Source organism: Parasteatoda tepidariorum, chromosome 6 (assembly GCF_982258835.1).
Source record: "Parasteatoda tepidariorum strain Cologne lab strain chromosome 6, Ptep-v5.0, whole genome shotgun sequence".
NCBI classification, from domain to species: Eukaryota; Metazoa; Arthropoda; class Arachnida; order Araneae; family Theridiidae; genus Parasteatoda; species Parasteatoda tepidariorum.
The window spans coordinates 33,248,049-33,272,244 of NC_141760.1; the positions used below are offsets into that span (position 1 = coordinate 33,248,049).

Consider the following 24,196-nt stretch of genomic DNA (forward strand, 5'->3'; position numbering starts at 1 on the left):
GTGAGGCTTGTGTGGTATGTATGTTTTGTTTATGTTGTGTTGCGTGTTTTACCTATTTTTCTTATGAGTAGTAGTTGAGGCAGTGTTTTAGCGGATCATGATATAGATAACTGTTTTTTATTGTGTGTGCGTTTATAGACAGTTAAGCAATCTCTTGTTTGTGTGGATCGAGCTTAAGTTTTTTTCTAACCGATTCATCGATTCTGTTTTGTCGTATTCTAGGAGGTCCTACTAAATATCTTTGAAGTTGTAGTATGTTGTAACAACAAATCAAGTCCTTAAAGAAGTAAATCTTTAGTTTTGAAGTGAAAATCATCTTTGGAATGGGGAGGTCCCCTTGAGTAGAGTTGTATGATAAAGTTAATAGTATTTTGATAGTATGCAGTCTGAGCATAAAAAGGCGGTAATTGGGCTGAAATTCGAATTATCACGGATTATATCAATATCGAACAACTTATTGAAATCTGATGTGGTGCATGTTTTTGCGTCGCTATAAAATTTTGTGGTCAATTTAGCAATAAAGCAATTGATATCATCAATGTTTAAGTCTTTTCTGAGTAATCTATTGCTAATCGCCCTTGGGACGCCAGTCATTGTGCGTAAAAATTTACCTTCAGTTGTAGATAGCTTCTTTTTTAGGTTGTTGCTTATAGTAGTGAGGGCTGGGCAAGCATACGTAAGAATTGGTCGAATCGCTTGTATATAGATAGTTCTTTTATTTGATAGATCAATCTTTGAATTCTTACCATTTTCGTTTTTATAATTTACTCATATATAAAACATTGATTTATTTAATTTATTAGTAGACAAAATCATATTAAATTAAATTTATAAATCCAAGAATTAAAAAGAATTTATGAGTTTCATTACCATTTTAAATATAAGAACGAAGTACTATAGTATACAGACAATACATAGTTGTTAGCAGCTGTGTTGTGACGCCGCCGAGTTCAACTCAATTTTTGACTGCATCAACATAGTTGAAGATGCTAATATCAGACCTTTGGCTCACTTTTTTACTTCTGATATTACTCTTATACTTAAAAACATGCACTGAGTAAAAACACACAGATTGTCGAAACCCCGTGAAAGAGCCCTGTGGGTCTGATCAGCAGGACGAGATTAATCCAAGTAATTTTGAGTGTAGAGAGCAACCCGACACGAGTGGTAATTAACCAGGACGGTCGGGTCTCTATTTTAACAGAGGTACACTTTTTGTTAATGAAGTTTTTTATGATCTTAACGCTATTCATTATGAATATTTGTTAATTCTTCCTATTTTTTGTAAATATTTCTCCTTCGTGTAATTTTCATTTCCCTACTTGTAAATATGTCTTGAACTTTTCTATACATTCAATTATTTGTTACTTTTTACAATGACAAAGTGCTATTCTTTTTTTTTTCTACCTTAACATGTGCCATTATTTGCTGCATTTTATGTAATCTGTGTATTGTTTTTGCTTATATTCTCATTACAGAATGAATGAGAAAATGGCTATTATTGACCTCAGGAGCCCATCTAGACCAAACAGACCGGACCAGATGGCAGCTGTGTCTAAGACCTAATTCCTACAATATATGATTCTAGATACTTCGATTTTAAAATAAACACCTTCATTTTTTGCATTTGGTAATTCGATTTGCAAAAATAATAGCTATTCAAGGCATTATTTGGCTAAACCAGTTGAAAAATATCATTTGTAATAAATGTTAGCAATCCCTTTTTTCTATTTCAGTTAAGAAAAGGCCATTTAAAAAGTAGAAATCTCAAGAGATGGATAAATTTTCATGTTTCTCTTACAACAAAGGAAGTGTTACCAGAAATTTTTTTTAACTGCTAATACTGTAAGAAGGGAAAGCAAATATTAACCTAATACCAAGCTTATGCATGATTCTTTCTACAGTGGATAAAGAGAATTAATTTAAGCAATTTATGGTTCATCTAACATAAAGGCTTAAGTTGAGTTACTTACTACTAACTTAAAACGACTGTTTTTTAAACTTCTAAGTTAATATATGATTTTTCTGGCATTCAAGATTTGGTGAATTTCTATTTTATTTTTTTTCTCCAGCAATGTCAATAAACCACACTGCTGTCTGTAAGATATTAATAAGTATAACTAAAGAAGTGTACAAAAAAAATTTTAGATTATTTTGAAGAATTTAAATTTGAAGAAATTTTTTGGTCCGAATTCTCATGTTCAAAAAGAATTCTGCTCACATCCACACTCCACAAGGGAGGGGGTGGACAAGACTTCTGACAATTCCGGAACAGTTTATCAGGATCACAACATGATGACAAGGACACGCAAAAACTAGTGTTCTTGCGTTATATACGAACACAGATTGAGGTAAAAAGGCACAGTCTTGTAACATTACGCATCACCGAAAATCATTTACTGCTTTCTAATATGGAAGTGAAAGAGGGACCGATTCTAAAAATAACTCCTTTGAAATATAAATCTAATTATAATTCAATGGTATGTATTCAGCCTTGAATTCCCAAAATAGAATATCTCTATGCTTACTCTTTAACAAAGACATTTTATGAAACCGAAAGAGTTTTAATTCTTTCATTAATACAAAAGTATTTGATAGCAGAGCATTTTTCTAGTATATATATATATATATATATATATATATATATATATATATATATATATATATATATATATATATATATATATATATATAAAAGTAAACAAAATAATTCAGAAACTGGTTCAATCTCCTTAATGAAAATTTTTTCAAATAAGTATGAATAAAAGATGTCCATTGTAACATAGTCACGAACAAAATATTTAATATGCTTTTATATTAAGACAAAATACAAAATATTCTTTTATTGATGTCCACTTTTTGAAATTAACAAATTAATAAATAAAATCTTAAAATAACATTTTATCACTTCAGCATAATATTTTAAGCAGCATGTAGTATCAAAATAATACTATTCTTCTAATATCCAATTGCATAAGGAAAAACATTTTGGTAAAATCGTTACCTATTAAATATTTTCCAACTATTTTCTTATCTAATGAATTAGCCAAAATAACAATCATTCAAGTTCAGAAAGTAGTGATAATCTACACTAGGGCGCAACCGCAAGGGACATATTTAATCAGATTAATTGAAATTTGGAGTTAGATTCGATTATTCAATTGCACGTTTTGTGGTGATACATATACTAAATCTGATATAATCGAACGCTTTGCAGTATAACAGCTTGTGATGGATAGATTCAGACTGACGATTTTTCTAGACCTTTTTACCATGGGAGCTATTCTATCAGTTTGTAACGGAGGTAAATAAAGCTTTTTTGAAAACTAATTTTTAACATTATATATTATGCTCGGTAAAAATATTTTATTTGACCTATTAACTATTTAATAATACGATAATTATATTTTAGTTTAAAACTACTTACTCTAAAAATAAACGGGGGAAATTCAGCATTTTTAGAAACCATAGGCAAAACATAAATGTCTGCTTAATATCTTTTACACCTTTATAAGGCAATTTGTTTCTAGTAATGTTATGTTAGAATATTTTTGGCATTGAGATAGATTTATAAAAATAAATTCATTGGGTTTACACCTAAAATTGATTTAATTTTTAAGACCATTTTTTTTTCTGGTAGGATTTTTTTAAAATTCTTCCTACTTTAAAGGATTGGTAAATAAACTTGCATTTTTGAGCTGGTAAATAAACAAATTTATAAACGTGATAACTACAAATAAACTGAATGAACAAATGAACGAACGCACGATGAGCAAGATAAAATATCTTCCAGCGTTGGCTTTTTCTTAACCTCACTCTAACTTTACTGCTACTCACATTTATGTAAACAAAGTACACTCACATTTATGTAAACAAAGTACACTCACATTTATGTACACACACATTATAATTTTTCTATTTCCTGAAGTTATCAGCCCATGGCTGAAAAAAATAGCTTCTCATTGACTTTTAAAAATTAATGAAGTCGCTGGTAAGTATACTTACCATGGCCTTATAAAAGATTAACCCTTTTGTACCTAACGTCATCTTAAAAGAACGGTTTCTTTTTTCAAAAGAAAAAAGATAGCGATAGTACAATATTTCATTATCATGCCGTATTTATTAAGGACTAGATAGTACTATTCATAATACATTAATAAAGCAAAAATACTTATATTTTGATCTAAAATAAAAATAAAAACTTTTCATTCCCTGATATTAAAAATGAAGATAGCTTTTAAAAAGAATTTATTAAAAGGTTACCCCTATTTTCTGCGTAACTTTGTGTTTTCTATGTAACTCTGTAACTAATCGGGTGTTTGAACTTTTAAATGAAAGAGAAAACAGTGAAAACACATTTAAACACCATAAATCAAAGCTGTAGACCTCTGATAACCCTAAGTATTTTCTTTTCTTCAACAGATGGAGAAACTTCAAATTTAAAACTGGGACAAAAATAACGTGTAAACATAGTTGACAAAGTGACTAAAATATACCTAAAAATAAAAATTAACCTAAATTCATTTATTTTACAGATGTTTTTTTTTTAATGTTAGTCCTTACAAATTTAATGATACAAAAAATTTAAATAAAGAAATAAAATAGTGTTAAAATGGTATTTTCTCGACTTAGCTATCCGCTTTCATTCTAAAAAGAAAACAAAAAAAGAGAGAATTAAACTCAATTAATATTAAATGCATTATAAATATTTTGCACTAATTGCAAATCGAAATAATTTTATGCGTCTCGAGTTCGACAAATTGGATAAAAACCGTCTAGAAGAAATGAACATAATATAAAAATATTGAAAATGTGACGACCTTACAATTTTTAACATTCCCTTTTTAAATATCGTTATATTGTCGATGGTGTTCATGCCTGATATTTATTTTACTTTCTAGTTGGATGTTATACGTGCTCGGTTGACCTCAGAACAGAAAAGTTTCCAGCCAATAACAGCTGTGCTTTTCCAAAGGATGGCAATGATTTCGCCCATTGTAGTCACAATAGTAAATACTGCAAAGTAAGATAATTTTATTTAAATTCATTTCTTTCTGATTTGAATTTTAATGCTTTAAAAATTCAAAAAAAAAAAGTTTAAGGCTTAGAATAGAGGAGGGAGAGATAAAACCATCCATGTCCATCATAATATAAGCTTTTGAGACACCGCATCCTTATATTGGACAACATTTGGCACAAGTTTAATACCTAAGATATTATATTTAATGATCTTTTTTCTGTTTGTTATGTCACAAAGCGATTGTATATGAAAAATTATAATTGGTTTTGCCGTCCTTAATTAGAATTTTCGAATACAACAAGTAAGTGATTCGATTAAAGTGAAGGGATTTATTCATAGTCGTGTATGTCAACCTTTATCTATCAAAAGGTAACTCAATAGTGAATTAAGTTAACATGTGTTATATACTAGTGAATTGGTATTTAATATTTATAGTGGTAGTTACACTACATTACTCCCTTCCAGAATTTTATCTGTGATAGAATTCGATGAACGGATACCAACCCCTAATCATTGGGGGCCCCAGGCCATGGCCTATTCTGGCCTGTAATGGGTAATCTAGTAGTGGGTAATCCAGCACTGCTTATCACTTCTAAACTCGAATTTACCAGAACTATCATTTGGTCGCCAAGTATCGCCAAGAAATACGCGACTTTCTTGTAAATTTTCTCATCAAACTATCTATGTAGGGTCCGTCTGCGTCAGCCTCACAACACAAAAACACACAAATAATCAGAAACTCATTATACGTTACATTATGCATCATTCACGAGCAGTACATTATATCAGCGTATGTAAAGGTGAAGTGATTATGATTTTTTTTTTTATTCTGTTAGCTAAAACTTTTAGATATCTAACCGGTGTTGAACAGCCAACCCGATTTCTGAGCTTACGACTTTGAATGTTGAACTCCGTAGCCTTGTAATTTTGAACCAAAACCAGTAGACAAGGAAGTCCTAGATCAAGTATTGGGACAACTTGCCTTCGTGGAAGACTTTTTGTTGTTGTTGTTTCTAATTCCACTCGGCAATACAAGCAAGCCAAGCCTGCTTGGATGAAATCAAGCGAATTTAAGTCAGGTGGAGAGTTTGTTTTTCAGTGGAACAACCTATGCCCAAGAGCACGACTTTAGCCACACGCACACGTCACAGCCCGTTTATGGGGCGTGGGGGCGGACCCATTCAGTCATCCACAGATCGTAATTTTGACCTGAACCAGAGAACGATCAATCTCCAATTCAGGACCCCCAGAGGTATGGTTTGTTATGGAAACGTGGAGGATTTTGTAACCCGCCAGATTTAACGTACACCAATGACGATTACTGATTTTTTGTGGAACTAACACGCATTAGAGCTACATGAAGAGGGAAACCATGAAAATTCCCACGGTTAGCTTGACGGCAAGGGGATAAACGTATGATTCGTCTACCACTGAGGATACTCTACGTGAGCTCTGTGGTCGGTGCAAGTTGGGTGCGAAACTCGTATCGAATAGCCATCGCTGGGATTCGAAACCGGGTCACCTCATTAGGAGGCGAACACTCTATCCCCTGAGTTGCCTTGGCTCCTGTAATAACAATTTGAATAAATTAAGGGAGGGTAATTAAGGAAATAAACAATTAAGATAAACTAAATTTGCTATAATTTTGCCAGCAATATAAAACATATTTGCAGGATTATCAGGTTTAATATATAATATATGTTTAAATTGCTTATATAATGATAGTCAAAATTATTCTTTATCAAATTTATTAAATCAAAAATAAAATAATAAAACAAAAAAGGTCCTTTAAATATTCAAAGAGAAAAAAAAAAGATCTTACGTTTAAACGGGAGAAGTTGGCATGTATGCATTTTATAAAATAAATTTCGATGCCACTTTGATTTTTTATACCATGAGAAGTTTTTTTAAAAAAATGATAGCATAGATATGCTTAAACTGAATGGCTATTTCTTTCCGCTACTTACCGCTTTTGCTTTGCAAAATCACATGTTTCAAACATAAATATTTATATTAATAATAGTGATAGATAGAGGTACCTTATACCTCCTACACAAATACTAATACTGAAAAATGTATGCAACGACTTATTATCACTTTTATGGAAAAAAGTAACTATCATTTTAGAAGGCGAGCGCTTTTTAAACATGTAATAATTGCAATGATAAAAAAACTAAATGAGTTATTAATTTTTAATAAAACCATTGATTTTAAAATCATTTTTTAACTTTATAGAGTAATACTTAAATGTAAATTCAGAAATAGTTGAATGAACTATGAATTTATTTTCAGGCCGTGGTCACAAGAATCAATGGAATTTTTGAAATGATATCAAGAGGTTGTTCGGACGACTGCACGGAAGCCTGCGTTGAAAAAGGATATGGAATTCGAATAAGAGACTGCACAATGTGCTGTGAAAAGGAAGCCGACTGCGGGACCAGCGATCTGAACAAGAAAAAATGACCCGCGGAGAAACAAAAAAAATGACCAGAAGAATCAAAAAGACGTTGGATGCATGGTTTTCTCGTCATTTTTGAACACGGTTTGTTGATTTTTCTCAATTTACGCGAATGGAAGGTGTTCTATGATCATTAGGTTGACCAATTCAAAAAGAACAATTAATCTGGAGTTGAAATAGCAACCAGATATGTGATGACCTTTAATTTTCTTAAATGCGTAGCTGTACAAAAGTTAACCACCTTTCAAACTAAACCATCCGATTGTTGCACCACAAACCGTAAATAGCAAACTTATAGTGGTTTTTCATGGGAACGAAATGATAACAAAAACACAAATCACAATTTCGTTCTGCGGATTTTTTGTTTATTGATGAATTGTATCGAGAAATTATAAGCATATCTATTCATCATTATACAGTATTTATCCTTAGTTAAACTATGCCTTCAAATTTGATGATCTAAATAAAAAATTTCGAAACTTGAATTTGTGAAGAATAAAGCTACAATATAATTTAAATGTTGATAAAAATTATTATTACTTTTTATAAAACTGTATTGGTACCTTGTACCAACATGATACAATATGGAATGTAATTTGAGAATTTTGAAAGTATGTGCATGCTGAAAAATTATTTACGGTGATAAAATCTTAATTTCTAATTGGGGATAAAGTAGCAAAAAAGCAGTAAATAAAGAAAGTATCATAGTAAGCTTGTTTTAAAAAATGAGCTGCTATTAAACAACTATAAGCTGAAAACCGAAATGGCCCTATCTGTATTACCAATAGTGATCGAATAAATTTTTGCAATAAAGATAGTCAAAGAGGCATTTAGTGTAGGCATTTAGTCATAACTCTGCAATAAATGCTACTTATTTAAATTTTTTTAATTTAGATTTGAACACTAAATTTTAAAATACAAAAAACAAATATTTTTTTAATTACAAACGTAATAAACTATAAGGTTGATGATTGAACTAGTAGCATATTATTCAGAATTATAATAATAATAATAAAAAAAAAACTTTAAGTCAAAGAACTAAAATAATAATATTTATAATAACTTAACCAAGTATGTTATTTCAGTGTGCTTCTTCTGCTTTGGGGCATCATGACAAATAATACCACTCAAATGAACTCTGATCATTATTAAAAGATTAATAAACAAAACAGTTTTAATTAAGAATCATACAAAATACATTATAAATAAAATATTTTTATTTAAATAACGGTATCCACAAGAGAAATTTTAAATTAATAAATTTATATTATTAAGTTTTCTCTCAGTTTCTTTGGGTACTCTATAAAACGAAAAGGTATTTAATATGTCAATTACCAATTAAAATTTTAGTTTATTAATTTATAGTCACAATGATACGTTATAAATGTATTTGTGTAATTATGGGATCTCTCAGAAATATAGGTAATAATAGGTTTTACTTTCTTCCTTTGAAGAAAGTAAAAAAATTTTATTTTCCTTTGAACTCTATTCATGATCTAATTTCAACATTTGTGGGTTGTGATATTTCCTAAGCTTTGATACATGTACTGTTTCAAAATTTTGTTTACTTACATTTTTATTTTTTGTAATCAGTTTCTTGGTCATTCTTTCTTTTTCCTATTTTTCCTTTTCTTTTTGTTACCCTTTTTTTATTTTTTCGTCGATATTAACCTGATAATGTACGCATCCATTACCTAGATCTATCTTCGAATCATTTGACCTTTTTGGACATTCTTTCTTTTTATTTTCTCAATGTTCACTTTTACTGAAACATCTTCAACTTTTATTTTTTCGATGTTTACTTTTACTCAAAACATCTTTTTCATCATTTTTAACCTTAACATTTTGAGAATTCTGCTGTCTAATGTGCAAAGATAAGTTGTCACTTTTAAAATTAGCAGAGATGATCAGTCTCTTACCAAGTAGAGTAACAACTGGCCCGACACAATCAATAAACAAACAAAAACCTTTGCAAGTTAAAATGGGCACTACAATAAGAATAAAATAAAAGTAAACAAAACAATTCAGAAACTGGTTCAATCTTTTCTAAGGAAAGAAAAAGGCAAATAAGTTAAATAAAAGATGTTCATAGTCAAACACAAAATATTTAATATACTTTTATATGATAAATGAAATCTTACAATAGCATTTTATCACGTGAGCATAATATTTTAAGCAGCATGTAACATAAAAATAATACTATTTTTTTAATAACTAATTGCACAGAGAAAAACATTTTGGTAAAATCGTTATCTATTAAATCTTTTCCAGCAATTTATCTCATCTGATGGATTAAGCCAAAATAACAATCATTCAAGTCCAGAAAGTAGTGATAAAATTACACTGGGGCGCAACCGCAAGGGACAGATTTAATTCCCGAAAGATGAAATTTGGAGTTAGACTCGATTATTCAATTGCACTTTTTTTGGTGATACATATACTAAATCTGATATAATGGAACGCTTCGCAGTATAACAGCTTGTGATGGATAGATACAGACTGGAGATTTTTCTAGTCCTTTTTACCATGGGAGCTATACTCTCAGTTTGTAGCGGAGGTAAATAAAGCTTTTTTGAAAGTTAATTTTTAACATTGTATTTTATGCTTGTTAAAAATATTTTATATGTCCTATTAACTAATTAATAATAAGATAATTATATTTTAGTTTATATCTAATTACTCTACAAAATAACGGGGAAAATTCAGCATTTTTAGAAACCATAGGCAAAACAAAAATGTGTGTTTAATATATTTTAAACCTTCATAAGACAATTTGTTTTAGTAATGTTATATTGAAATATTTTTGGAATTGAGATAGATTTGTAAAATTAAATTCATTGGGTACACGTAAAATTGATTTAATTTTTAAGAGCATTTTTTTTCTGGTAGGATTTTAAAAATTCTTCCTTCTTTAAAGGATTGGCCATAAACTTGCATTTTTGCGCTGGTAAATAAACAAAATTATAAACGTGATAACTACAAATAAACTAGAATTAGATAGTACTATTCATAATATATCAATAATGTATAAATATTTATATTTTGATCCAAAATAAAAACACTTTTCATTTCGCAGATATTAAAAATTAAAGATAGCTTTAAAAAAGAATGCAATAAAAAGTTATCCCCATTTTCTGAGTAACTTTGCCCATCGGGTGTTTAAACTTTTAACTGAAAGAGAAAACAGTGAAAATACATTTAAACACCATAAATCAAAGCTGCAAACCTCTGATAACCTTAAGCATTTTTTTTTCTTCAACAGATGGAGAAACTTGAAATTTAAAACTGGATAAAATAACGAGTAAACATAGTTTACAACAGACTTACGGAAAAATTTACCTAAATTCATTTATTTTATATATGTTTCTTTTTAATGTTAGTCCTTATAAATTTAAAGATATTAAAAATTAAAATAAAGAAATAAAATAGTGCTAAAATGATATTTTCTCGAGTTAGCCGAGTTTTTATTCTAAAATGAAAAGAAAAAAAAGAATTAAACTCAATTAATATTAAATGCATTATAAATATTTTGCACCAATTACAAATCGAAATAATTTTATGCGTCTCGAGTTCGACAAATTGAATAGATGAACTAGTAAACAGTCTAAAGAAAAGATGAACATGTAAAAATATTGAAAATGTGACGACCTTACAATTTTTATTATTCTCTTTATAAATATCGTTATATTGTCGATGGTGTTCATGCCTGATATTTATTTTACTTTCTAGTTGGATGTTATACATGCTCAGTTGACTTCAGATCAGAAAAGTTTTCAGTCAATAACAGCTGTGTTTTTCCAAAGGATGGCAATGATTTCGCCCATTGTAGTCACAATAGTAAATTCTGCAAGGTAGGTTAATTTTATTTAAATTCATTTCTTTCTGATTTGAACTCTGTTGCTTTAAAAATGCAAAAAAAAAATTGTTTGAGGCTCAGAATAGAGGATGAAGGGATGAAACTACCCATGCTCAACATAATACAATGATCTTTTGAGACACCGCATCCATTATATTGGACAACATTTGGTACAATTTCAATACTTAAAAAATTATATTGAATGATCTTTTTTCTGTTTCTTATGTCACAAAGCGATTGTTTATGAAAAATTATTATTGGTTTTACCTTCTTTAATTAGAATTTTTAAATACAACAAGAAATTCGATTAACGTAACCATTCTAACAGCTTTATAACAAACAAATATCTAATTATTAGTCTAATCTAATGTATTCTCTTTCAGGGCCAAAATACGAAGAACAACCCTATAAAAATATTCTACAACGGGAAAAAACTCTAAGAAATTACAATTTATTATTTTTAAGCATTAATTTAAAGTAATTAAAAAACTAATTAACCCTTTTAAATACCAATCAGTCAAATGACTATATTTTTGAAATTTTTAGAATTATTGCATTTAATAATGAACATAGGAAGTAGAAGAAATGTTTTTTATTAAAAAAATAATTAGTTTTTATTTTCATAGCTTGTTTCTTATATTTTCCGCTTAAACTCCCATTTCGGGACAGATATGATAATTTTCTTCGAACCAGCTTTTCACAAGTATTGAAGATGACTTACTTCTAAAAAAATTTCACAATTATAGAAAAAATTATTTTCAAGGATTGTTTTCAAAAAAGTGAATAGAGGAAAAAGTCACAATTTTTTCATTTCAAATATTTTTCATTCTCATAAAAAATATGACAAATCACAATATTTTTTGAAATTTTTAGAATTATTGCTATATAGTAATGAACATCTAAAGCAGGATAAATATTTTTTACGAAAAAAAATAATTGGTTTGATTTTTCATAGATTGTTCCCTATATTTCCTGCCTAAGCTCCCCATATCGGGAAAGACGATAATTTTTTTTATCCAGCTTTTGACAGGTATTGAAGATGACATATTTCTAAAAATTTTCCGCATTTATAGAAAAAATTATTTCTAAGGATTGTATTCAATAAAGTGAATGGAAAAAAAAGTCACAATTTTCCCATTATAAAATTGAAATACTTAATAAATATTTTTCATTCTCATAAAAATTAATAAAAGATTATCTTATTTTATATTTATTGATACATTTATAGAATTTAAATTAATCTATAAAGGGTAAGTAGGAAAAATAAAGAGTAGTTGTTCCCATATCGAGAGTTTTGGTGCCTAATGGTTTAAATTTAATTAATTGATTTTTTTTGAAAACATATATTATCGCATTAATTAGTTAACTTTCTTCTTAGAAACATATTTCTTAGAAACATATTTCTTAGTAACAATAACTTTACACTCTATTTAATCCAGTAAAATCGTCCCTAATATTCTTGAATAGTTACAACAAAAATTAATGTAGTTTAAATTTTTTGATAGAACTGGGAAAGAACTTTGAATTCAAGTTTTCTTATTGGGTACTTCTTGCAAGCGACGTTATGCGTAAGTCAACTAATCAGGTTCGACACACACGCGTGACGTCGTTAGCGGGTATCCGATTAAATCTGATACGAAAAGTGATTCAGCGTGATAATAAATCCAATCCTTTAACACATAACCACACGCAATGCACAACCACACAGTCATGTAATTTGTTACAAATATCTAATGTCTCATCCCCGCCACTATCTTGAAAGAAAAAAAATTCAAATTTCGAACTTTTTTTTCCAAATATCTATTAAACTATTGATTTTACAAAATAAATAAATAAATAAAAAAGGCGAAATGTTTTTGTTTCTTTCATTTTTTTTTTACAAAATTAAGTTTTTTTACAATTTAAGACAAATACGAAAAGCTTCCTGAATAGAGCTCATTGAGTTTTAAGATTTCCTCCAAAAAATATGAAGAGTTTAAATTCCTGGTAGTACCCTAACAGACAAACAGTTGTGCAAAAAATTATTATTAGTTGTATAATATGTATGTTTATCATTCTTGATATAATTTTTTCTAATAAATACCAGCATTTAAAATATTGTATCTCAGAGTTTATAGTCACTTAGATATCTATAATTATTATTCCGACAAACTTACTCGTCGAATTCACTTTTTAGTTGGAATCGAGCAATGCCTACAGAATTTCATATTTTTGGCAAAATTATATCAACTCAAATGAATTATATCAGCAAATCAATTACATCAATTAAATTATATCAACAAAAACTCAAAATTATATCAACTAGCTTCCTCTTGGTCTCAAAATGTACAAAAAACAGCAATTTACATCTTTTTCTAACACGAATACTTCAGAAGGAAAAAAAAGAGTAAAAAATTAAGTGGTTTTTTTTCCTCACACGTAGTGGTCGAAGATATTGGAAAACTTAATTGGATGGGCTTGAAGTAATTGAATTTTTTATCACTCATTTTACCAACCAATGCAACAAATGAAAAAATTTCTTATTTTTTTCAGAAATTAACACGTAATATTTGAATCATGCATTTTAGTAAACACTTTTTGACAAACTCAATTTACTCCGATTGTAACGTAAATCGATGTTTACTTTTCGATAGCATTTTCGGCAGTTATTGATTCTCGCATGAATTTTAAATATCCCGATATATATCAAACAATATGGAAAATTGGAATCGTGCATTTGAGTGTTTACTTTTTAAGGCAATAATTCTATCGAATATTTGGCAGTTGTTGCCATTGATTTCTCCATAGTTTTTAAATCCGATAATCGCGAAACGAAAACACGCATTTTAGGAGTCCCGATTCGCGTGATTTCATGGTCGATCTTTTTTTCGGCAATTAAATTACTACTACATATTTAATGATTTTTAATTATTTTTTTTATTGTGACAATTATTTACAAAATGCGAAGGAAATAATTTGTGCATACCCCCCCCCCCCAACAAAATGGGAGAATATCACCATAATATTAGAATAAAAAATTATTACATATTCAATTAAAACAAATTATATATTTTTTTAAACACAGTGCTTTTGTTATTTTAAATTAGCAACATATACACCGAAGAGCATTACATTATGACCACCCTCCATCTATAACAATGGTTTCTCGCCCAGGAACAATGTTTTCATGGGGCACATTAGGACCCATAATCCTCATAGAAAAATCCCTGACGTGTGTAAGCTACTTGAACATAGTTGCAGACCAGGTTCACCCATTCATGGCAACAGTTTTTCCTGCGAGGGATGGTGTTTACCAATAGGATAATGCACCATGTCATAAGGGTCGAATCGTCATGGATTGGTTCGAGGAACATTCCAGTGACTTTCATGTCTTGGCCCCCAAATTCACCTGACCTTAATCCCATAGAGCATTTGTGGTCCTACTTGGAAAACCAAATTCGTGCTTCCACGTTACCCCCTCGCAATGTGAGGGAATTACAGGACCAGTTGGTGAGCGTTTGGTACCAGATACCTCAGATTACCTATATGCACCTTGTGGAACCAATGCCACGGCGGGTGCTAGCAGTTTTGAGGGCTAAAGGTGGTCCTACATGTTATTAGCAAGGTAGTCATAATGTAATGGCTCTTCGGTGTATGTTTGTTATTAGAAGTATCTTGCAGAAAGATATTAGTGCTAGAGAGTTATGTCGCAGATTACTTGAAAAAGTTCTGCCATAGGGTGTCTGAGATACCCACCCTCACAGCACAAAAACACACAAAATTACTCAAATATTTCGAAACACATTATACATTACATTACATATACATTATGCATCATTCACAAGCAGTACATTATATCCACGCATGTAAAGGTGAAGTGATTATGAATTTTTCTTTATTCTGTTAGCTACAACTTTTAGATATCTAACCGTCGTTAAACAACCAACCCAATTTCTGAGCTTACGACTTTGAATGTTGAACTCCGTAAGTAAAAAAGTACAAGATAAAGTAATAAAAGTACAAGATTCGTATGTACCTAAAAAAATTAAAAAGCGGTAGCAATATTAAGATAAAAATTATAATTTATTGTATTTCCAATTACTATAATATTTTAATAACTTTAAGTATATCTATTTTGATCCTTGGCGATGGATTTGAATTTTACTTAATTTAATTAACTTAATTTAATTTAATTTACTTAATTAAATTTAAGTCTTAAGTGAAAGATAAGGCTAATTTTTCAGCTGCTTCATAACAAAATTGCTAGAAGTTTTTTTTTCCTTTTTTTTTTATAGTGCGTGCGAGCCATGAAGTAATAAGTAGGAAATAAATAAAAATTTGTATAATTTAACGAATTTCTAATTAAGTATTTTTTAGATTTTAAAAAATCATAATAGGAGAGTACATAATATTTTGAGTTTTATCACTTTAAATAATTTGAATACTAAATTTACAAGCAAATGACAAAATACTAAATTGCCCCCACTTTTATTTTTTCAATAAATAGATGAAAAAAATCTGAGTATAGCAATAAACCCTTAATCTTTGTTATTTCTTTTACCTCTAACTACCGAGAAATTTCTGTAGCTCAACCCATCGATCTTTTTCGGAACAGCAAATTTCTATTTTATTTTATAACCATCGTTGAACAGCCGACCCAACTTTTGGGTTTATGACAGTAATGTTCATCTCCGTAGCCTTGTAATTTTGAACCAAATCTAGTAGATAAGGAACTCCTAGATCAAGTATTGGGAGAACTTTGCCTTCGTGGAAAACTTTTTGTTGTTGTTGTTTCTAATGCCAAATGCCAATACAAGCAAGCCTGCTTGGTTAAAACCAAGCGAATTTAAGTCAGATGGAGAGTTTCTTGTTTTTCACTCGCCACCTATACCCAAGAATAAGACTTTAGCCACACACACGTCACAGCCCGTTTATGTGGCGTGGAGGCGGACCCATTCATTCATCCACAGATCGTAATTTTGACCTGAACCAGAGAACGATCAATCTCCAATTCAGGACCCCCCAGAGGTATGGTTTGTTATGGAAGCGTGGAGGATTTTGTGACCCGGCAGATTTAACGTACACCAATGACGATTACAGATTTTTTGTGGAACTAACACGCATTAGAGCTACATGAAGAGGGAAACCATGAAAATTCCCACGGTTAGCTTGACGGCAAGGGGATAAACGTATGATTCGTCTACCACTGAGGATATTTTACGTGAGCTCTGTGGTCGGTGCTAGTCGGGTGCGGAACTCGTATCGAATAGCCATCGCTGGGATTCGAAACCGGGTCACCTCATTAGGAGGCGAATACTCTATCCCCTGAGCTACCTTGGCTCCTGCAATAACAATTTGAATAAATTAAGGGAGGGTAATTAAGGAAATAAACAATTAAGATAAACTTAATTTGTTATAATTTTGCCAGCAATATAAAACATATTTGCAGGATTATCAGGTTTTATATATATGTTTAAATTGCTTATATAAGGATGGTCAAAATTATTCTAAATCAAATTTATTAAATCAAAAATAAAATGATAAAACAAAAAAAGGTAATACTCCTTTAAATATCAAAAAGAACGAAAAAATAAGATATTACGTTTAAATGGGAGAATTTAAATGGGAGTTGGCATGTATGCATTTTATGAAAAAAATTTTGATGCCACTTTGATTTTTTATACCATGAGAAGTTTTTTTAAAAAAATGATGGCATATACACAGAAGAGCCATTATATTATGACCACCCTCCATCTATAACAATGGTTTCTCGCCCAGGAACAATGTTTTCATGGGGCACATTAGGACCCATAATCCTCATAGAATAACCCTGACGTGTGTAAGCTACTTGAACATAGTTGCAGACCAGGTTCACCCAATCATGGCAACAGTTTTTCCTGCAGGGGATGGTGTTTGCCAACAGGATAAGGCACCATGTCATAAGGGTCGAATCGTCATGGATTGGTTCGAGGAACATTCCAGTGACTTTGAAGTCATGTCTTGGCCCCCAAATTCACCTGACCTTAATCCAATAAAGCATTTGTGGTCCCACTTGGAAAACCAAATTCGTGCTGCCACGCTACCCCCTCGAAATGCGAGGGAATTGCAGGACCAGTTGGTGAGCGCTTGGAACCAGATACCTCAGACTACCGATCAGCACCTTGTGGAATCAATGCCACGGCTGGTGCTAGCAGTTTTGAGGGCTAAAGGTGGTCATAATGTAATGGCTCTTCGGTGTATAGGCTTAAACTGAATGGCTATTTCTTTCTGCTACTTACCGCTTTCGCTTTGCAAAATCGGTAAGTTTCAAACATAATATTTATATTAATAATAGTGACAGATAGAGGTACCTTATACCTCCTATACAAATACTAATACTGAAATATGTATGCAACGACTTATCATCACATTTATGGAAAAAAGTAACAGTCATTTTAGAAGGCAAGTGCTTTTTAAAAATGTAATAATTACAATGATAAAAATAACTAATTGAGTTATTAATTTTTAATAAAACCATTGATTTTACAACCATTTTTTTAACTTTAGAGAGTAATACTTAAATGTTAATTCAGAAATAGTTAAATGAACTATGAATTTATTTTCAGGCCGTGGTCACAAGAATCAATGGAATTTTTGTAATGATATCAAGAGGTTGTTCGGAAGACTGCTCGGAGGACTGCGTTGAAAAAGGATATGGAATTCGAATAAGAGACTGCGTAATATGCTGTGAAAAGGAAGCCGACTGCGGGACCAGCGATCTTTACAAGAAAAAATGACCCGCGGAGAAACAAAAAAATGACCAGGAGAATCAAAATAACGTTGGATGCATGGTTTTCTCGTCATTTTTGAACATGGCTTTGTTGATTTTTCTAAATTTACGCGAATGGAAGGTGTTCTATATATATTAGGTTGATCAAATCAAAAAGAACAATTAATCTGGAGTTGAAATAGCAACCAGATTTGTGATGACCTTTAATTTTCTTAAATGCATAGCTGTACAAAGTTAACCACCTTTCAAACTAAACCATCCAATTGTTGCACCACAAACAGTAAATAGCAAACTTATAGTGGTTTTTCATGGGAACGAAATGACAGCAAAAACACAAACCACATCAATTTCGTATATGGTCACGATTATGATTCGTATATGTCAATCACCAATTATAATTATAGTAAATTAATAGTTAGTCACAATGATACATTATAAATGTATTTGTGTAATTATTAAATTAAAATTTTATGCATGAAATACTTTATAAAAAATTCAAAGAAACTTTTTTTAATCTTAGTTACGAAAATGTATTTAAAAAAAAGACTCTTCTGATAAAATAAGTTAGACGTGACTTACACAACAGTAGAGGTTATTAAACAATGTGATAACCAAAAACAAGTTAATATAGGAAAATTCGAATTAACAGAAGAAATTTTTGAAATCAAATTCGATGCGTGTAAAATGAAAATTTATCGATGTAAAAGCATTCTTTTAAAGTGTTTCTTTCAAACTAATGTAATTAAATAATATTGCATATTTTCTTAAACCCTTCAATAACTTCATTATGTAATAAATGAAACAAAAGTTCTTTTTTTTTAATAATTGAAGCATATTAATTAACATTGGTTCGTGATTGTAAAATAATTTTTTAATTCATTCATTGAAAAATTGAATAAAATAGATATCTTTAACGATATGACCCATGATATAAAATGAAAAAAATCTAAAAGGGCATTTTTTTAACAAAAATCACTAAACCTTTTACCCAATCGATATATGGATGTTTTTTTAATTTTTAAACTTTTAGAACTTATTTCTACAATTGAGATACTTGTAATTTCACATAGATTGAAGTTTGAAAAACCACTCATTAAGTAAGAAGATATAATATTAAAGAATCTAGCAGAAACAGGGTAATATGCACGATTATGAAATTAAAACAATTTTAAAATATAGGAATTCTTTATTTCAGGACTATTAGATATGAAATTGTCATCCTACAATCAGAAACATTGAAAAAAATCAGTTAAAGGTGAAACATTAGCAAAGACGAACATCACAAATCCAATTTTTAAATATTCCACATGTGCGATAATAATAAATATAGTGAAACCCCGGTTTTACGTTAGTTAACCCGCTTTCTACGTCCTTTTCTGCTGGTCAGTGAAAATTACGTATACAGATAATATTAAATTATCCCGAATTTTATGCTTCCCTTTTAAGAAAATCTGGCTGAACAGATCAAAACCATATTTTCTCTACAAAAATAACACAAACTTTTTCTGAGTTTTCGTTAGCTTCATTTTTTTTAAGAAAGATTTGTTTATTAGCCGGTTGTAGCTCTTTTGTCTTATTTTCTATTCCATCTTATTGATAGTTCCCCCTCGAGTCAAAATCAAAAATGGAATGGGCAGGCATGGGAGTGAAGTGTGGTTAAAGGAAATATGGGAGCTTAGAAGTGGAATTTTTTCAAGCAAACTTCAACCTTTGAATCTTGGAATCATCCAATAATTTAAAGAACGTTACACTAAAACAACTAATTAATAATTTCTTTTTTTTCCCGGTGACCTGCAAGATGCTTCAAAAGTAAAATTAAATGTTCTGGGAGCTCTGAATTTGATTTCTAAAGCGTTGGACAGTGTGGAAAGCTTCTTGGGGTTGATTGCCTCTTGGTATCCAATGGGAACATTGGCCCTTCTGAAAAAATGCATGTCTGAAGATCTTTCGAAGTCGATGATGCAACCGACATCCCATTCCTTTTCAATTCCTTCAATATCTGATTTAATGCTCTCAATGATAGTCACAAAAACGATGAAGATGAACAAAAAATATCGGACAACAGCTTAAGAATTTGAAAACATGAAAACTCTGAAACATTTGTGGAACTAAACTATAAATCAAATTTACAAACAATGCTAAGTATCCAGATGAATATTTTTATAATTGTATTTAAAAACAAAAAATATTTAAAGATTACACACTTTTTCCAGTAGTTTATCTCGTAAATGTTAATTTTTGAAAAATATATTTACATTTATTTTTGCCACAATTTTAAGTTATCCTCCATCAATGTATTTTTTAATGCAAGTTCCTTGGTAAAACGTAAAATCGAGGTTTCACTGGGTATAAAAATATATGAATGTAAAATAAAATGCAGACAAAATTAAAATGCAATAAGTAAAAACGTAACGAATTGAATAATTTTCTTTACCCTTCATTAAATTTGGTAGTAAGAAAGATAACATTGTAAATGACTAGATAATGTTTCACATATGCTACAATAAAATGTCTAAAAAATATATCAAATAGAAATTTTCAAAAATTAAAACATAATTAACTTTTCTTATGATTAGAAATCTCATTTTTATTTGTGTCCTTTGACAATGGAAATAAATACATAAAAATATTTTATTTTAAAAAAAGCATGTAAATAGAAGAATAAAAAACGGTAAAAGAATACAATACTTTATAAAAAAGAAAGAAAAGATAATTGCATTACTTGCTACAATTTATCAGAATTTTTGGTTTCGTTAAATTCAGCAAAAAGAAACATAAATGCAGCAATAGTTAATGACTAAAAATGTTTCAAAAAGTATCATAATAAAATATGTCAGTAGTACTTCCAAAATAGTTCAAATAATAATTCACCAAGATACTATTAAAAAAAATTCTTTTTTTAATTTCGTTACTTTCCAGTAACAGGAAACAAAAAATAACTTGAATCAAAACAATATATAAAAAAATGCAAATGGAATAATAAAGAATTAATTTATAACAATAAATTACAGAAAAAATTTAATTTTAAATAAATTGTAACAGCTTATAGTACAAAATTATGTAAGTTTCCTTAAATTCAGCAACAAGAAATATAACACAGTAAATTACTTGAAAAAAATTATAGTACCACAATAAATAAATATGCATATAAAAATAAATAAATAAAAATAAATAGTAGGTATATAAATATGTCAAATTGCAATGCGTGACTAAAAATATTTAGCTTTAAAATAAAGTGACTAGAAAAGTTTTTATAAAATAAATGAACAAAATTACAAATGAAATGTCATGAATATTAGAAAATAAATCATTGAATAAAAAATAAATCAGGAAGAAAATACATAAAAATAAATACTAAAATATAAAAAAATGGAAAATAAATTTACTGAGGAGAAATAATAATAAAAAAACTAATATCATTAAATGAACCCCTTTTTAAAGAAAAAAAAATGGAAAAGGAAGGATTTTTAAAATATAAATTTTTTTTTAACAGAATAGTTAATGAAGAGAAGAAAATGTATAAAAACTCACACAATGTAATAAACTCACATGTTACCTTTCATTACTCACATGTGTGGTAAAACAAGATTGATTAGTTGTTATTTTCATTCAATAACTATATTGTGTGTCAAATTATCAGCATCAGATTCACCACAATAATTTTTTATTATTTATTTATTTTTGGAGCAAAAGCAATTCTAAAGGCAAAATTAAAAATACAGATTGGAGAAAATAATTTGGTGATAGATATATTTTTTCTTCATGTACTTAGTAATATGACATGACATTTATTTCATATTTTTTCAAGTGAAATCAGTTCTATAATATAAAGCTTTTTAATTCCTATTGTTTTAAAAATATCTGCAATTAAAATGCAGATATTAAAAATTAAAATGCAAAAATTAATTTATATGCAACTCTGCAAGCAGTTTTATCTGAAATCACAAAAATAGATAAATGCATAAAATGATATCTGAAATAAAAATGCACCACCAAAAATATATATCTATATCACACATGAAGAGATGTACGAAGTATTGCACAATATTGCAACTAACAATTTAAATATATTGTACAGTGCGAAAAATAAAGAACGGACCACTCGGAATAACTTTTGATCTAATGATCGAATCTTCATGTTCTAGGACTCATTCTTAATGGTTCGAAGGGGTGACCTCAAATATGCTAATTAATGAGTGCAGACCATATTTCAAGTTACGAAATCAGACACAAAAGCGTACTTTCTCTGAATAAACATACCCTTTCTTCAACGGATTTGGGTTTCTGGCCCCCAAAATATGTAGCAACAATCTGGGAAATATAGTCCCTTTAGTTTGGTCAGGAGAGCGGTTCAAATTTTGGACCCTTAAAGGTTAATTTTACTTTTTGTATATTTTGCCATATCTCGAGAATTGAAAAATTTTTGCACACAATTATAAAATTCGTTTATCCAAAGATAAATCTATGCAAAAAATAAATTTTGTCATATATTTATTATTTTTTATTATTTTATTTAAAAATAGTCGAAAATTTTTTGAATTGTAAGATGTATAACTTTTACATTATTTAAAAGTATGTATCATTGCAAATACAAAATTTACAAAGACAAATTTGGCAAAATACAAAATTTGAGCGAAATCGGTTGAATGGTTCCAGAAAAGTAGAATTTTAAAGAAGTTCTATATTTAAATCAAAGTCACCCCCTCGAGCCATTAAAAGTGAGTCTTAGAACGTAAAGATGATCAATAGATCAAAAGTTATTCAAGGTGGTCATTTTTTTGGCACACTGTACAATGAGAAGTGCTATTTAATTTCGTTACATAATCTTTTTGAAAATATTTCAACTGCTAATTGAAAACAACTGCAAACAATTGTAGCAAATGAATTATCATTTTTAAAAAGAATCTACTGATAATGACTAATTAAAGAAAAAAATTTAAATAATAAATAAAATGCATGTAAATATATGAGGCTTCTCTAATAGCAGCATTGGTCCCTTTTCTAAAATCCCACAATAGATTTAATTATATTATGCCAAAAAATATAAATAAATGCACACTTTATTCACTCAAGACAGCAAAAAAGTGTCAGTGCCAAAAACTATTAAAAAAAATTAAATAACTTATTAAAAAGCAAAAGGATAGTTTTACATACTTAACATTGTAAAAATAGACAAAAATTAAAATGAGGTAATTAGAGACTTCAATTATTACAAATTTAGGAAAAGATATATTAAAAGGGAAAGAATACGTAAAAGAAAAATGAGTTATAGACCCTGCTAATTAAATAGTAATCTTACTTGTTATTTTATTCTATTAACAGTTAAAAGAGTTTTCTAAAAAGTTAAAAGAGTTCACATTATAACTACATTGTAATAGTAAAGTAATAGCGAAGCTTATATTAATCATCAGATGAAAAACTTATACAGTCAATTCGCTATAACTTGAAATATAATAACTCAAATGTATATAACTGGGTTTTTTTTATGAGGTTGCATCAATTTTATCTTTACCTTCAAGTTAATTATTCTCAAGTTTTACTCCAATTCAATTTTTTCAAGAAATGATTTAATCATTTGTAGTTGAAAAAAGTAAAGAAAAATATTAGCCACAACTAAAAAAATAAAAAATATTTGCCCTGTCGCTTGCAATTTTAGTGCAATAGACTTAATTTTCTGATTAAGTCTATTGCACTAAGCCACTTTATAAAAAATAAAAATTTTAAGCAATTAAAAAACTGTTAATACTATTAATGTAAGGCATTTTTCAAAATATGTTAAACACTATAAGGTTCATTTCATAAATGAAGAAAAAATTTCAAAAACAAGTTTGAAATAAAGTAACTTTCAAACTTTTACAAAATATTCATAATAATGCCATATTTATCAAACAAATTAATAATGATAATTTATATAGGGTGCGTTTTGGCAACAAAAAAAAAACAAACAAAAAAACCTTGGATCAGGTGGCAATTCGTAGATAATTTTTTAATAGATATTGGTCATAATAAGTTGCCATGCTGGTGGTAGAGAGGTCCTCTCAGGTAGAACGCGGACAGCCTAACCACTACACCATGAATACACATCAGCTGAAAAGTTTAATTAGTTTAAAAGTA

General features: G+C 29.2%; 2 protein-coding genes across 2 annotated transcripts; both read left to right on the forward strand.

The window, feature by feature from the left end:
- The first annotated feature begins 3,273 nt into the window (after positions 1-3,273).
- LOC147807763 (uncharacterized) lies at positions 3,274-7,832 on the forward strand. Its single transcript, XM_087166803.1, has 3 exons — positions 3,274-3,304; positions 4,902-5,023; positions 7,313-7,832. Exons 1-3 carry the CDS (start codon positions 3,274-3,276, stop codon positions 7,481-7,483), a joined length of 324 nt encoding a protein of 107 aa, XP_087022929.1. The 3' UTR covers positions 7,484-7,832.
- Positions 7,833-9,861: 2,029 nt separating this feature from the next.
- Positions 9,862-18,237, forward strand: LOC122269366 (uncharacterized). The gene is made up of 3 exons (XM_087165612.1): positions 9,862-10,035; positions 11,208-11,329; positions 17,919-18,237. Exons 1-3 carry the CDS (start codon positions 9,963-9,965, stop codon positions 18,087-18,089), a joined length of 366 nt encoding a protein of 121 aa, XP_087021738.1. The 5' UTR covers positions 9,862-9,962; the 3' UTR covers positions 18,090-18,237.
- Positions 18,238-24,196: the final 5,959 nt, after the last annotated feature.